Source organism: Rhinolophus hipposideros (assembly GCF_964194185.1).
Source record: "Rhinolophus hipposideros genome assembly, chromosome: 9".
Classification (NCBI taxonomy): Eukaryota; Metazoa; Chordata; class Mammalia; order Chiroptera; family Rhinolophidae; genus Rhinolophus; species Rhinolophus hipposideros.
Window position 1 is genome coordinate 63,296,526 of NC_138055.1, and position 16,606 is coordinate 63,313,131.

Genomic DNA, 16,606 nt, shown 5'->3' on the forward strand with positions numbered 1-16,606 from the left:
AGTGAAAATGTAAGGGATTATAGAAGACAAATGGAGAAAGTGTCCAAGAAGGAGGTAGTGATCAACTTGTCAAAAACTATTGACAGGTCAAATAAAATGAGGATATTACATTTAGCAATGATAGGAACACAGGTGACTGAAGACAGCAATTTCAGTGGAGTCAGGTAGGAGGGGTGGTTCTAACTAGAGTGGGTTTAAGAGGAGAAAAATTGGAGACTGTAAGAATATTCAACACTTTACTACAAAAGGGAGCTAAGAAATTGGGTGATTGATAGAAGGGGGAAGTGGTATCAAAGAAGTTATTTTTTTGTTTTAAAGTGAGAAGAAATAACATCACATTTGTATGGTTATCGAATTGATCAGTAAAGAGTGAGAAATTGATGATAGGGCCGAGAGCAAGGAGAATAGCTGCCCTTGATGTCTTTGAGTAGGGGACAGAAAATAGGATCCAGTGCACAAGTGAAGGGATTAGGTTTAGATTGGAGCCTAGATAATACAGCTATGGAATAGCAGGCAGAGTGTTACGTTGGTACAGATGCTGGTAGGTAGGTAGGTCAACATGGTAGTGACAGTCTGTGGAAGTTTTCTCCTGAAGCATCAGTATTCTCAATAAACATTCTAATGGTCATCAGCAGAGCATGAAGATTGGGGAGAAGAGGATGGGAATTGAGGAGAAAAGAGAAGGCATAAAACAGTCGTCAAGGAGACCAAAAGAGTAAATGGACTAAAAGCACGTAGTGTAACTGCCTGGCAGCACAAAGGACCCACTTGAGAGTCATGGCTTTGATTTTAAATTGAGTCAAATTAACAAGATTTGGGTTTTTTCACTCTAGCTACACTGAAGTGTATGGGTGCAGAGTCCCAAATTGGAAATTTGGATTTAATCAGGATGGTAGATTTGCCAAAGCAGTTCAACAAAGTGAGAGATGAGCAGGAGAATGAGCAGATACAAGGGAGGGATTATAATAGTCTGGACTTTATAGATAAGGAGACAAGTGAGGACATCAAGGGGTGGGACCAGACATGCGGTGGCAAGATTTTGGATTTGGTATCTTGGAGAGGCGGGGCGATTGTTGAGGTCAGAGTACTAGATGGAATGCACTGCAAATACAGGAGGTGTGGTCAGAGAGTGGATTCATAACATAAAACAGAAATTATGGATGAGGTGCAGTTATTGATAATGGCAAGTTCTAGGGGATGATCATGGGCATGAGTGATTGAAACAGGGTGGAGGATAAGATCATTGGAGAACAGGCGTTAAGGTACTGAGAGGCCAGGGAATTGCAAAGATCATCTATTCTACGTATATTGTTAATCACCAAGAATTAAGACAGGATTAGTATTGAAAAGAATTATAGTGAGGAGCTACATAATCTAAAATTGAGGAGAAGGAACTGAGGTGGGGGGGAGCAGAGAATGACAGCAACAGCAAAGTGTAGTGAGTGATACAGGGTGATGATATAGAATTCAAAACTCAGAGGCAGTTTTAGGGAATAGGGAGAGAGCATGGTCTGACACTACCTACCAACACTGAAAATACAAAAGATTTCACATAATCTATATAGAGTTCATATAATCTGGCTTTCACATAAAATTCTGGCTTCTTTGTAAATCAGAAAAATCTGGCCTTGCTCACTGCTTCACTCACCCATAATGATTTCCTGGCTCCTATATCTGACCTTGGTTCCTCTGTTCTAGCAATTCAAAAGCTACCTGTTACTTAATCGTATCTTGCCTCCATTTCTCACTTTATTCAGGGAATCCCTTTGAGAGGAATAGGGCTTCTTAAGCGTGTACAGATTGACAATAAAATCTTAGCCATTTGAACAAAGAGATATAGAAACTCTTGCCCAAACGGTATTGCCTTTACCAATTTTCAAATATATGTTGTGGAATACTTTAGCTAAGAACAACTTCGAAATTCTGGTAGAGCACTAAATGATAGCATACCCTCACGGTTGATCTCTAGGGGGCACCATTCCCAAAGACTACAAATTTGAAAAGTTTCAAATAGGTGTTGATATTTTTCAGTGGGTAGTCACTGTCCACCCTTCCAGGCTTTAAGGTTGGGATTTTTCTCACCACTTTTAAAGCATCTCCTCTTTTCTATCAGAACACCTGTTTCATGCCTGAGGGAGGGATATTACAGCATAAACGGTAGAAGATTTCAAAACAATGGTCAGTTTTACCTAACCTCCATGTTGAAAGCAAAATGAAGAAGGAAAATGTGGTCTAACAATGTTTCATCAGTAAATCCCAGAGAGAAGAGAACACAGTAAAACCAAATAGCAGTATGTAGAATGGGCAGCAGCTTCGTGAAGAAAATGACCACAATTTTATTTTGCCTTGTTCTCTCATGCTCATCTTTTCCAATAGTCACTTCATATATGCACATGTATCTGTTTAAATCCAGTAGAAGTTGGAAGGAAATTATGCCAAAACGTTTAGTGTGGTTGTTGGTTGTCTTTGGCTGAGTGGGGGCTATGAGTGATTATTTTCTTCTTAATTTTTCTGTTTTTTTCCCCCCAAGCATTCCTTAATGTATTGGGTTTCTGACCAAAATAAAACGAAACAAACTTTTTAAAGAAGTAATGGCAGCTCTCACGTCCTTCCACTCCAAGAGACAGGCATGCCAGGGCAGGCAGGCAGAGGGGGTGGCAGACTCTCCATTGGTTCTGCATTCTGGTCTTTCTCCAGCTCTCACTCTTTGCTTCGTGTCTTCAGTCACGTCCCAATCCCAGAGGAATGAAAGGATTGCCCCCAATTTAAAGCCAACGTGAAGGAACCAGCAGAGGCAGGGAGACCCCAAGGCCAGGCTGGGCGTCCCCGTGGACTTGTCTGGGGAGTGGTGCTGTGCGTCATGTGGGGCCCGCCCCTTCCAGGGCCTCGGCTCGGCGTGTTCTGCCGTCTTGGCCCCGGTCGTGGAAGCAGGATTTCCGCGGTTGTGTAACGGCACCTCGCGGGCGTGCAGAGACCTGGGCTCCGCATCCCGCCTCCGCCGGGCCCCTGGTCTCCGGCACCCGAGCCATGGCCTGGGCGGCGGCGGGGAACTGCGGGGCGAGCGGCGCGCTCTCGGTGCACACGCTCCTGTTCGATCTGCCGCCCGCACTGCTGGGCCAGGTCTGCGCGGTCCTGGACAGCTGCGACGGCGCGCTGGGCTGGCGCGGCCTGGGTGAGTGCGGCCCACGACGGCGGGCGCGGCCCGGCGCGGGGTGGGGGGCCTCCGCGCGCACGCTCCGTCCGACCTGCAGCCGGCGCGGCCCCGCAGCTCGGCGCGGTCCCGGACAGCGGGGAGCGCGCGCCCCAGCCGCGCGCCCCCCGGGGGATTCCCACGGGCTAACTGCCCTTTCCTCGTTTGGGGAAGGACACAAAGCTCTCAGAGAGCCTCCCAGGAGCCCTCCCTTCTCTTTCAAAGACACTTCGGTTATCGCTGGAAGATAAAGTGAGAGGATGCTTGGGCAAAAGTTACCCTACGTAGTAAAACCATCTAATGTTTATCAATTATTTCTTCCCTGGTTCTTCTATCAATTATGCCTTCCCTGGTTCAGAGTATTTAAAATCCGAAAGGCGATGTGATGTCTTGTCATTGCTAAATTACCCTAGAAGATATTTTTCATATTATAACATTTTTATAACTTTAATATTTATCCTTTGGTGTTTTCAGTGCACTCCCAAGTGCCCACCTTAACTAAATTGGGGGTGAAATGCTAAAGTAAAATACTATTTGTAATTAACGTGGCTCCCAGTTTTCTTCATTAAGTGTATCATAGTCATCCAATTTGATGGAATGAAGATTTATGCTAGAGAGTGGCTTTTTGTTTCAACCCAAAGTTGGCATCAGAATTCCATTTTATGCAGTCATTGGAAGGTTGCGCAACTGCCGGTTGGAAGTGTTGAGTGTGATCACCAGAAATGATTCAGACAGAAATCTTTGTTTTGTTAAGTACAGGCGTTTTTGGTTAGATTTGATACTCCATGATGCCACGTTTAATTTTAGTTGAAAATAAACACAATTATGTCACAACAGCTTAGCCTTAATTCTCTGAAATAGCTATTTATCTTACCAAGAATAGCAGAAGACCTATGAGGAAAGTTTTGTTTGTTGTTGTTAAATATGGTCACACTTTCTGGAATGTGGCATTCGGCTTCTAGTTATATAAAAATTGTTTATATAAGCCCTATAATTTTAAAATTATGACCCTTAAGTAAAACCCTCAGAAAAGGATACTTGAGTCTTTGATTTCTGGAAAACATAGAGATTTCCAGGATGCATTTGAGGGATAAGATCCCTCCCACACCTGATCTTTTTGAAATGGATGATGACATTGGCAGTTTTCACACCCATTGGTGTTTCTCCATTTGTGAGAGAAAATGTTTTTAGCTTAGTCTATTGGGTAACAAATGGGGCCGGGGAGGTATCATAAATGAGTGAAGCAGGTTGGTGGACACTTTGAAAATGGGAGAAAATATGTCTCATCTAAAAGGGACAGTTACGTAGTACTCAGTTCCGGGTCAGAGTTGCTTTTCTGGATGTTTAGCCCAGTGTTCCTGAATCTCTTCTCCCCTCTCCTCTACTCTCCCCTCATGTCCCCTCCCCTCCCATCTCCTCCCCTGCTCTCTCTCTCTCCCCATTGCAATCTAGATATTCATACTTTACGTGGGTTGTTACATATAACCCTTCCAATTACCCTATGAGACAGGTGCTATTATCACCAATGTTTTAACAGGTGAGGAAACTGTGATGCAGATTAGTTAAGTAATTTGCCCAAATTGGCACAGCTAGAGCCAGAACTTGAGCCATGGCAGTCTGGTTCTAGGGCCTGTGCCCTTACCTACAGCCACTCTATACGTCCCACTTCCCAACCATGATTTCCTCAGAGTTACAAGTACTGCTGTGCTTTCTCTGCTACATCTTACAGCCTCCCTAAGGTACAGCCGTTTCTGCCATGACAACAATTCAGTGAACCATTTAAAACATGCAGCCCCATTTTCGTAGTTATGGAAACAATTGAAGGCCACCCAAAAGAGAACAAGCAAAGGCTGTTTATTCAAAGCGAGGAAGTCAGCCACCATTACTTGCATTTGACAAAGACACAAAGGCAGGCAGAAGAGTAGAAAAGCTTTACAGTGGAAAAAAGAGGCGGCTTCAGGTATGTCCTGATTGTAGGCTATTGGCATGAGAAAACTGTAAAAGGGCTAACTAAAAGTGGGGGATTCTATGTGATTGTTCAGGGGTGCATATTTGGCTTTCTCCAGTTGGCCCTAAATTGGAAGCAGGGGCAAAAATTAGGGAAGCCGTCAGTTATTAATCAAATTCAGACCGTTTGGGGCCGATTGTTACAGGGGTTATTATTTAAATTTCTGTACTAGTTGTTACAGATATGAATTTGACTTTCTGGACTAGTTACTATAGATAGTAGATTGGCTCCCTGGACTAGTTGCTACAGATAGTAATTTGACTTCCCAGACCGGTTCTGGTAGATGGTAGGTTGGCTTCCTGGGCTGGCTGATGCACGTTGTGGACCAGAGTTCCATTTTTCCATATAATCTGGCCATTGTTCATTTGCATATTTACCTTCTCATAGGGGAAGAATGTAAAATGTCTCCTTCTTGATTCTCCAGCTATAGTTCATTGTGCAGTTGTGCCTACTGACTGCTTGGGCCATATAGCTCTGAAAGGAGACCTGGAACACCCCAGCTGCTTCCTGAATTGTTGGCTCAGCAAGAAGGGAAGGTTAGCTCAGTTCAGGGTAGTTGAGGGCAACGGCCTGTGTAAAATATGCTGAGTTTCTCTGTTGGCATCATGAAAGGAGAAAGAAGGGAAGCGGTACCGAGAGAAAGACTTGACCTCAGAAAGAGGAGAGAGGGTGTGAGAGCACCGAAATCAAGGAGATAGTCCCTTTGATGCTCAAACAGCTGAGCCTGAAGATACGGAGGGTCCAAAATTCCATATCAAACACAACTGTAATAGTAATAGGGGAGAATCTCTCTAGCTGATCACGATCATGATTCTTGATGATGGTGAATACGGTATCAGACCGTATTTACAAAGGCAGCTTCAACAATGATAGATCATATGGCAGCCTATATGATATGATCAGTGTGTATACAATAAGGTAGAAGACTAGTTGTTCCCAAACTGGAATCACCTGTGCCCAGGCAAAGGCCCAGGCCCCACATCTGGAGCTGTTGATAGAGTAAATCTGCACAGAGGGGCCAACACCTTTCTGTTTTTTACCAAGCTCTACAGGTGAGTCTGATGTAGAGCCTGGTTTGAGGGCCATTGCTTAGTCCAATTCTTTTCTTTAATAGCATCTTACAGTAATAGTTATTTTACCAAGCTCTTTCACTACTCCACTAATTCTTTTTATTTTTAAACAAATTCTACATTAATCTTCAAATCATTTGAATCAATATTGTTATTAAAACCAGTTTAATTATAAGGTACTATGTTCTCCGTTTGATGTTGATCATTTTATGACTTTATAATGAAAGTTGAATCCTAAGTTGGAAAGTAGTATTTAAATTAAATTGTTTGGAGCAGTTCACACTGTAAGCTCTCAACATTTATGCTACACTGAGAAGGAAACTCTTTTGACAGATACTATGTAATGGGTTGTATTCAATTTTCTTCCCCTCAAGAAAGAGAAGAAAGTTATAGAAATTATTAATCACTTTAATACAAATTAAATGTAAAATACCATTAAATGTATATTTGACTACTCAATAAAGATTTAAAATAGTAATAGTAGTAATAATGATAATAATAATAATAATAATGGCTGTCATCTACTGAGTGCTTCCTATTTGTCATACACTCTGTGCTAAGCACTTTACATGGATTTTCTCATTTATTTATCCCCAAAATTCTATGATGTCAGTACTCTTACAAATTCCATCTTCTAGACAGTGAAACTGACTCTCAGAGAATTTAAATAACTTACCTCAAAGTAACTTACCTCAGTATATCGCAGATTAGGATTCTAACCAGATGGTCAGACTCCAGAGCCTATGTGTTTTTTTTTTTTTAAATGTTTACACTTTATTATTTAGAACAATTTTAAATTTACAGAAGTTTTAGAAGATAGTACAAAGAGTTCTTCTGTGCTCTGTAACTTTCCCATATACTCCGCACTCATTTTCCCGTTATTGACATCTTACATTTGTATGGTACATTTGGTACAATACTGACACATTTTTATTAAATAAATTCCATTTTTTGAGATTTCCTTCATGTTTACCTAATGTCGCTTATCTCTTCCAGGATCCATCCAAGATACCACATTACATTCAGTCATCATGTATCCTTCAGCTCTTCTTGCCTGTGATAGCTTCTCAGACTTTTCTAATTTGTGGTGACTTTGACCGTTTTGAGGAGTACTGGTCAGTGCTGGTTTACTAGTTTGTAGAATGTCCCTTGACTGAAATTTTTCTGATATTTTTCTCATGATTAGACTGAGGTTATGGATTTTAGGGAAGGTAGACTACAGAGATAAAGTGCTATTTTCATTACATCACATCAGGTGTACATGCTATCACTGTTGACTTACCTCTGTCAATGTTAATCATAGCTGAGGTAGTGTCTGTCAGGTTTCTACACTTTAAATTACTCTTTCCCTCCCCTCTTTCCATATTATCTGCACTCTCTGGAAGGAAGTTTCTATGTGCAGCCCACACGTAAGGAATAGAGAGTTATGCTTCCCCTCCCTGAGTGCAGTAGAGCTTATGTTCTTTTGACCACCATGTTATTTCTCCCATCTTACAATGTTCTGTTTGGATCTCACTTCTACATTAAGTTACTGCCCATTTTTCTGTTCCCCTTTACCGTAAAATTCCTCAAAAGGGCTATTTATATTCCATTTCCTCCATTTCCTCCATTCTCCCTTGAACCTACTCCAATGAGGCTTTCACCCCCCACTGCTCTACTGAAATTCCTCTCGGCCAAGGTCACTGTGGCTAAATCCAATGGTCAGTTCTCATTCTCCATCATATTTGATGCAGTTGACCACTCCTTCCTTCTTGAAGCACTTTCCTGACTTCTAGAACATTACACTCTCTTCATGTTCTTCTCTTCTTGCAATTTCCTCTTCACCTCTCTGATCTCTTCGAGTGCCTCTAGGATTACCCCATGAACCTCTTTTCTTCTGTTTATCTACTATGCCCACTGTCTTGTTAATTCCATCTATGTGTTAATAACTCCAAAATTTCTAGCCTCGGTCTCTCTCTTGCACTAGCCATCTACTTGCCTATTTGACAGACAACGCCAACTTAATATGCTCCCCTCCCCAAAAGTTTTCCCCCATCCCAGTTGGTGGCAGTCTCATCCTTCATTTGTTCAGGCCAAAAACATTCGCTTTCTGTGACTTCTTGCTTTCACAAACCGCATCCTGTCTCTCAGTAAATGCTGTTGACTCTGCCTTCAGGATCTATCTAACCACAACCACCACTGCCACCACAGCCACCCTGGTACAAACCACCATCAGATCCCACCTGGATAATTTTAGCAGTCTCCCGTCTGGGCTCCCTGCTACTGCCCTTGCTCTTTTCCAGTCTCTTTTCAACACGGCAGTCCATGAGTAAAGTATGCATGGAAAGTATATTGTAGCATTACCCTATTCAGAACCTTTCAGTAGCTTCCTATCTCACAGTAAATGCCAAAGCCGTACATCGCTTTTCTCACTTCCTTCTTGTTTGCTTGACTTTAGCCAGCTACATTGGTCTCCTTGGACATGCAAGGAAGTTTTTTCTTGCAGGTAATCTTGAGGCTTACTTCCTCACTTCCTTCATGCCTTTTATTAACTGTTACCTACCCTGACCACTCCTTTAAAATCAACACCACTACGCTACCTTATGCCCCTTTCCTGCTTTATTTTTCTCCATGTCACTTAACATTCCCCACACATTTTATCTATCTTTGTTTATTTGTTTGTTGTCCATCTGGATATAAGCTTCATGAGGGCAGGGAATTTTTGTTTGCCTTGTTTTCTGCTTGTTCTTCTAGCATCTAAAATTATACGCGGCTCAAAAAAAAAATTATACGCGGCTCAAAGTAAGTATTGAGTAATTGATTGAGTGAATTAATGAATGAACAGATGTCTGTGAAACATCCAAAACCCTCTTGGTCAGAATTCTAGGCAAATCATTGTACAAGATACAACGTCATGTTCCCTGCTTGTAAGCCCTTTCCAATTTAATGTAGGCAACAGATCTATACAGATGCTATAAAAAAATTCACAAGGGAAGGTAGCGTGCGAGAATAGTACTGATCATTACCATGGTATGGAATTACACAGCTTTTGAGTTCCAGACTGAAACATTGGTGTTGAGGGTGAACTGTTCTTAAATTCTTTGTTAGAGTTAGTTAGGTCCTTACCTGGGTCTGGGACTGAGAGAGCAGGACAGATGGGGGGATACCTGAAAAATCACTCACACCCCTTCCTGCTTATGGAATATGAGTCCTACAGAGGTATAGGGTGACAAGTACACATAAGCCTAAGTACAGATAAGCATTATTTCTTGGAAAATTTCTTAGTGGATGTTGATGCTATAGTCTGGCAAAAGGAACTAACTTTCACTTTTGAAATTTGTTTTACTTTTTTGGGAATTTAAAATATCTTCAATATTGAATGCTCTTTTTTTCAAAAATGCCTAATTTCTTGGCATTTGTAAGAAGGAAGAGAGGCATATTTTCTTGTCCCCATTATGTTATCTCAAAACAAACTTTGTGAGACTGAAGTTTTCATTTCCTAGGGGTTTTAGCATGTGGTTAAATGCAAATAAAAAGATTCCAAATAGGGGTGTCTTGCGTTATTCTAAAAAACCCCTTCAGACACATATTTGCATATGGAGCGTGATTTCTGCAGCTGAATTCCCCAGCGGTTTACATTACCTAGAGTCCTGCCTCTCAAAACAGAGCCTCTGAGCACCTTTGAGCATTGAAAGATTACTAAGCAATCCGTATCGTCAGATAAACAAATCTATGAACTTCTCAGGTTGACTTTTTGGCTTACATTTTGCCAAGATGCCTTTCAAGCAAAAGATTTGCCTTCCATAATGTAGTATTAAACAATGCTTTGTTACAGCGTATTTTTCTTAATTTATCTTTCCATGTAGAATACTCTTAACTTTAACAACACACTCAGTCATTGAGAAGCTTACTCTTTCTTTGCTTAGTTCTGTGAATAAACAAAGTTCTGTGTTCTGGAAGGGAAAAAATTAGGAAGGCTAAGATAAAACTATGATTATTGGGGAATTGAGATCAAGGATGTGCCTCCTTTTGCATCAAATTGAAGCTATTATTTTATAGAATTTGATCTAAATCAATTACACATTTATGGATGCTAACAATACTCTTTAGTGGTGTTTCTATTCAGAATGCATTGTCACTGGAGAAAAACTATTCAGGTTGTGCTGTGAATCACCAGTTAGAGAAAGAGAAAACACATTTCATTTCTAGTCTTGCGAGCGATGGGGCTTGCAGTATCCATTTTAACTGAACCCAATCAGTTTCACACCGTGAACTATTACTATTAGAAAAGTGCCTTTGCCTGACGTAGCTTTCCTTAGAGCTAGTGCAGACTCAGAACCCTTTGCCCTGGTCAGCGTTAGGGAAGTAAAAACCCCAGCTCTTTTGACAACTGTTTATTCACCCTCCAGCTAAATCTCAGAAATGTGCTCAAGGGAGAGCACCGTACATTAGCAATTTCTCAGCCACAGAGAGCACAGAACCATGGCTTGTTGCACTTTTAAAAGGGAAATTCAGAAATTAAAAAAAAAGCAAAACAAACACGGGGAATCAAATTATGTGGGAAATGGACATCCCTTAGGGGTTGAAAAGTTAACTCCAAATTTCCTTAGTACTTATGAACCATTCCCTTCCTACTGTGAGAATTGTGAGCTATAAAATGTTTATACCTTTTTATGTGCAAATATCGAGACTCCTGCTACTATTGCCAGATGGATCTTCCAAAAAGTAAAACTTCCATTTTTATATCACCTTCTCAGAAATCTTCGATTGGCCCAACTACTTGCACAAGAAAATTTCACTTCTTGTGCTAACAACAAACACTCAGGGCCCCTCTCTGCCATTGAGCAAATAAGTAATGTGCTAAGTGCATTCCTACAAAGGCAACTTGGAGACTTCCTGGAGCTGTTCACCTTTTCTTCAACATGAACTCTCTGCTCTAAGCATGCTGGTCTCCTCTGCCCTCTCCTGTCCTTTTCTCCATTTCTGGAACATTTCCCCGTTTGATAGGCTCCTCCCTCTTCCTCAGCCTATTTAAACCTGCCCCAGATCACCCCTGTTGCAAAGCCTGCTGATGTCCCATCACCTTGATGCTCCTTCTCTGGCTGTGGTAGCTCATAAGGACATCATGTTTCTTCATCCCTGTTAAATTATGTGCATGTCTTATCCTAAAGGTTCAAAGAGTAGAGGGAATGGTTTTATCTTGAAAGAGGGAGGAAAGGAAGGAAGGAAGGAAGGAAGGAAGGAAGGAAGGAAGGAAGGAAAAGAAAGAAAAGAAAAGAAAAGAAAGAGAGAGAGAGAGAGAGAGAGAGAGAGAGAGAGAAGAAAGAAAGGGAAGAAAAGAAAATCCTGTTGTGTTACATAAATATTAATTATTCATTTATATGGTACTTTATGCTTAGTACTCTATAAATATTAGCTAATTAATGTATTAATAGAAAAAGTAGAAACCTAAACTTTCCCTTTACTGAAATTTGCTATTTAGCATTGCCTCACTGGAATATTGATTTTGAGACTAAGAAGTATTTTAAAGACTGGAGGGGTTTTAAAGTCAGTGCTCATATAATCAGCAGGTCAGGGAAGGGCAACCAAATTTACTACATGTTTTGGGAGGCTTTACTTCAAAAGACATTTACTAATGAGAAGTTTGAGATTGCTCAGTGAGGCAGTGTCTGGCCTGGACTTGTACCATAGGTCAATGGCAGAGCCGCCACCAGCCCAACATGTCTTGACTGGCAACTTTTTTCCTTAGAATACAGTAGACTCCACGAGGCTCAGAGTTCATCCTTTTGTCTTGTTTTCAAACTGAAATTCCTTAAGAATTGGCCTCTCTTTAAAAATAATAGTTTTAAACTTGCCTCAGGCTCCAGAAACCACTCCTCTAGGAAGCCTTCCACGATACCCCATCTTCAGTTTGGGACCCCTTTTCATGCTCCACTCACACTGGATGTCTGCAATTACTATACTGCTGCCTCACAGTATATACTCAACAAATGTTTGAACTACACTGATTTGCAGTATTTCCTCTAAGAACTTCTGGAAATAGTTAATGTTTATGAAAAATGTGCCTCACCTAAACAGGCAGATTATATCATCAAAAAAGAAATACATTAGAGTTACCTGTCTTATAGATGTTTTTGCTCTGAAGGTCCCCCCCCCTTTTTTTAGTGATAAGTTATCTAAAACATATGAGTATATATATATATATACGTGTATGTACCACATCTTCTTTATCTAATCATCTATCGAAGGACATTTCGGTTGTTTGCATGTCTTGACCAATGTGAATCGTGCTGCAATGAACATAGGGGTACATACATCTTTACGAATAAATGTTATCAAATTTTGGGGTTAGATACTCAGAAGAGGGATTGCTGGGTCATATGGTAACTCTATTTTAATTTTTTTGAGGAACCTCCATACTGTTTTTCATAGTGACTGTACCAATTTAAATTCCCACCAGCAGGGTATGAGGGTTCCTTTTTCATATGTTGGCATTTGGATACTCTTTGTCTCTTCATGAGACATCATATCCTCAAAGAGATGAAGAATGAATATACTCTTGCCAGAGCTTAAAACATGAAGGACAAAGACATTTCAACTTAATGATGTCAGACCTTTTATTGTAGCCGTTTTTTCCCTTACGGCTTAAGGAAGCATACTTTCAAATTGAATGCCTCAACTTTATTATCCCTTGTTTGTTATGGACTGAGAAAAGCTGCCACTCCCCTTCACTCTCTTCTGGCATAAGATGTGACTGAAATAACAGAAAATTCAAGATAAAACCGTGTGTAGTAGTCAGGATAGAGTAAGTAATAAACACCACCAAAATCTCAGTGGTTAACATAACAGAGGTTTATTTCTTGCTCATGGTAAAATCACTGAGAGTCCAGGACAGCTGACCTCCATGTGGTGTCCCAGCATTTCAGGCTGCCTTGCTCTTAAGGCACCCCCATATCAACATGTGCTTCTGCCATTGCTGTGTCAGGGATGGGAGCCTGGTGAACTGGACTATGGCTCTTCACTGTTTCTGGCGGGAAGAAACACATAAGTATAACTAACCTTAAAGGGCAGGAAAACCTAATCCTCTCTGACGGGTAGAGGCCTGCAAATATTGATGGGTGCTAGTACTGTCTACCAAGTCAAGCTTGGGCTCACAGAAAGAGGGGCAGTAACGGTCTCATATTGTGATCTCTGCCAACTTGAAGCATTTACTTATCTCAGCAGGAATATAAAGTGGAAGGAAACTGAATAGTCCAGGAAACCTTTGCAGGACAGAAAATGTAGGGGATGGGGTGCCATATAAAGCAGAAGATGTTTGCCTTTCTGATGTCTTGTTTCAATTGCACGAAAACTGGATAGCAGTTCGTAAGAATGAAAATAAATAAAAAAATAAAGACTTTGGTATCTGCAACAGACTGAACAGGAGATAGTTCCCTACGGTTTATTGCTCTTTTCAGATCTGAGCACCTGTTCGTCTTTTAAAAAAACATCAGCTTTTGGATAATGTCATTGGTGGATAGGTGAGTCTTTTAGTGAGGTTACCATGGCTACTGCTGGAGGTTAGCTTCCAAATTTGTCTGTGGCAGAGGGAGAGGAGACTGATTTCCATACCTGACTATTGCTGATGTGTTGGGGGTCCCCACAACCACTCTCAGGTGACAGTGGGATTTTATACATAGACCTGAATCTGGCTTCCTACATTTTTTAGACTGGCGGGTAAAGGCATGAGAAAACACTGCCATCACCATCACTAGCTCCAAAGAATATTGCTAATTTTAGTGCATGGCTAATCTGGGGGTATTGGTCCAAGCACAAGAAAGCCACCCTTCTATCTGGCCTATGTTATCTTTCTCCCTCATTTGTCTTAAAATACACTTTAAAAGGCGGAAGATATGCAGAATGGCTGTATAATTTTTTATCTGAAGAATCATATTGACACAGGGCACCATAAAAACTCATCTAATTTCAGGACAGCCTTAAGACATTTATGTTTATACCATAAATAAGTCATAAACATTGTTATTGAACAATTAAAAGCCTAGTATTCCAGTAAAACACTTCCTCGATCCTATCCAGATATTAGCTTTTAAGCGATTAAAATTTTTTGCAGCAAGACAGCAAAGAACAAAATTTAAAACAGCATTCCATAAAACCTTCAACCAACGAACCTAAGTGTATTACAGATGAGTAACCACACTGAAGGGAGTGAGGAAAAACTCCCCGAAGCAACTCTGGAAAGCAGGCTTTTACCTGAACACTCCTAGGCTGAGGACGAAACGAATGGTACAAAAATGTTGTAATTTGGTTAGTTCGTGTGTTTCTCACAGGGGCATGGGTTTGCAATTTTGAAAGTACTTCCTGTACATGGTAGAATTGAACAAACATAAATATATTTCTTTAGACGAGAGCAAAATTTCTCCCTGTTCAAGAATGGAAATTATAAATGAAGAAAGATGAAAAAGTACCATACGGTGTTGACCTGGAATCAGAGATATCGGAATAAAATCATGGTTTTTTAATAGGCATACAGACAGAAATGTAGATATGTGGATTAGTGCACATACAATATTTCTAGCTATATCTGTCTGGAGGATTTAGAAGCAATGGAACCCTGGCAGAAATAAGCACATCTGGCACCTAGATCTTGCCTTCTAAACTCCATTATCCAAAAAAAGGAACAAAGTCTCCTTGGAAAAGTAATTAATTACAGGGCTGGGGCAGGGGAAATACAAAATGGGCTTACAGCATCTTGGAAGCCAGAAAATAAGGAAGTCTGCCCAGAATGATGGAGCTTGTCCAAAGAACACAGGAGCCAACCTAAGTGGACAAATCTGGAGCAATGTTAGCAACAAAATTAATAATAATAGCATTGGATTTTAGCTTATAGAATTAAATAAATATCTGCAAGTCCATACCAATATAAATACATAAATTAATTAAACAAATGGGGAAGAAGGGATAGCACTTTCATACAGAAGAATTACAGTTAGTGAACATAGTAGGAGAGAGGGAAAATAGAAAGCCACCATTGCACAAACTCCACAGTAATAATTATGATAAACAAAATTCATTGGTAGAGGCAAAGATTTGTGGGCAAAATCTGAAGAGAAGCAGAATATTGCCATAGTCTCAAAGTATCTCCCCCAACAGTTATTAATTATAAAGGAAAACATCATTTCATAGTGGAGGAAACTTGCAGACACCACCTTCGCCAAACGATCAAGAGTAATATCACCATGATAAGACACTTGCTATTGTCTTATATTACACACTGAGAAGGATACAATAGCATTTCACTGTCCTGAAAGGCAAGGAAAGACTGAGGAACATCAGATTGGAGGAGATTAAGAAATAACAACTAATTGCAATGCGGGAAACTGAATAGGTTGTTAGAAGAAACGACAGTGGAAAACTGGTGAAATTAAAATAAGGTCCGCAGTGTAGTCATCATTGGTTCTGATAATTGTATTGTGGCTATATAACATGTTAACATTAGGGGTAGTTGAGTGAGGAGTATATGTTAAAATTAATTCACAATAAAAAATTGTCAACAAAATGAAATAAAACACATAAGGTGCACCAAAACAAGTATTCCAATAAAATAAACTGTTCTTTGGTTCTTCCTCTTGCAATTTCCACAGCGGAGCGACTTGCAAGCAGCTGGCTGGACGTCCGTCACATTGAAAAATATGTAGACCAAGGTAAAAGCGGAACAAGAGAAATACTTTGGTCCTGGGCTCAGAAAAACAAGACCATCGGTGACCTTTTACAGATTCTCCAGGAGATGGGGCATCATCGAGTTATCCATTTAATTGCAAACCATGGTAAATACTGAATTTTACGATGGGGCTCTTGGTCTATTTTATAGGAAATTGTAATTTGTAAATATAAATATTGCATTTTATTCAAGATATTGACTGATCTTTCTATATGCCATTGATTTCTTACCTGTGGCTTTTATGAAGGGGTCCATATAGCTTCACATTTTTAATTAATTTATTATTTTTTTGGTGACTCTTTCCTTATTACCTAACTTATACAAGACATTCCTTTCTACCACATTATAGTTTAGGGTTTTAAAAACATTTTTTTCACCCACGAACTACAGTCTTTTAAATGTTACATTCTTAGCTAAGCGAATCAGCTCTGTTGATTCAAAACTCTAAAACTCTTTGACTTATAAACATAGTCAGAATTACAATATAAGTAAAATATAGATAATGCTATAATTTGTTTTATCGTATGATTAGAAATTTAAAATACGATTGGATTTCCCCCCTGTATTTTAATGCAAATGATACCTCCAGAATAACCCTGGGATTTCTCTTTCATTCACACTGCTCTTTTTATCCCATGGTC

The 16,606-nt window shown here is 40.2% G+C and overlaps 1 protein-coding gene across 1 annotated transcript in view; it reads left to right on the plus strand.

The window, feature by feature from the left end:
• The first annotated feature begins 2,939 nt into the window (after positions 1-2,939).
• The window catches only part of IRAK3 (interleukin 1 receptor associated kinase 3), a 52,941-nt gene continuing 39,274 nt past the window's right edge, over positions 2,940-16,606 (plus strand). Inside the window, exons 1-2 of the mRNA XM_081060199.1 lie at positions 2,940-3,172; positions 15,889-16,071. Of these exons, the coding sequence (XP_080916325.1) occupies positions 3,028-3,172; positions 15,889-16,071 (328 nt within the window). The 5' untranslated portion in view covers positions 2,940-3,027. The remainder of the gene's footprint in view (positions 3,173-15,888; positions 16,072-16,606) is intronic.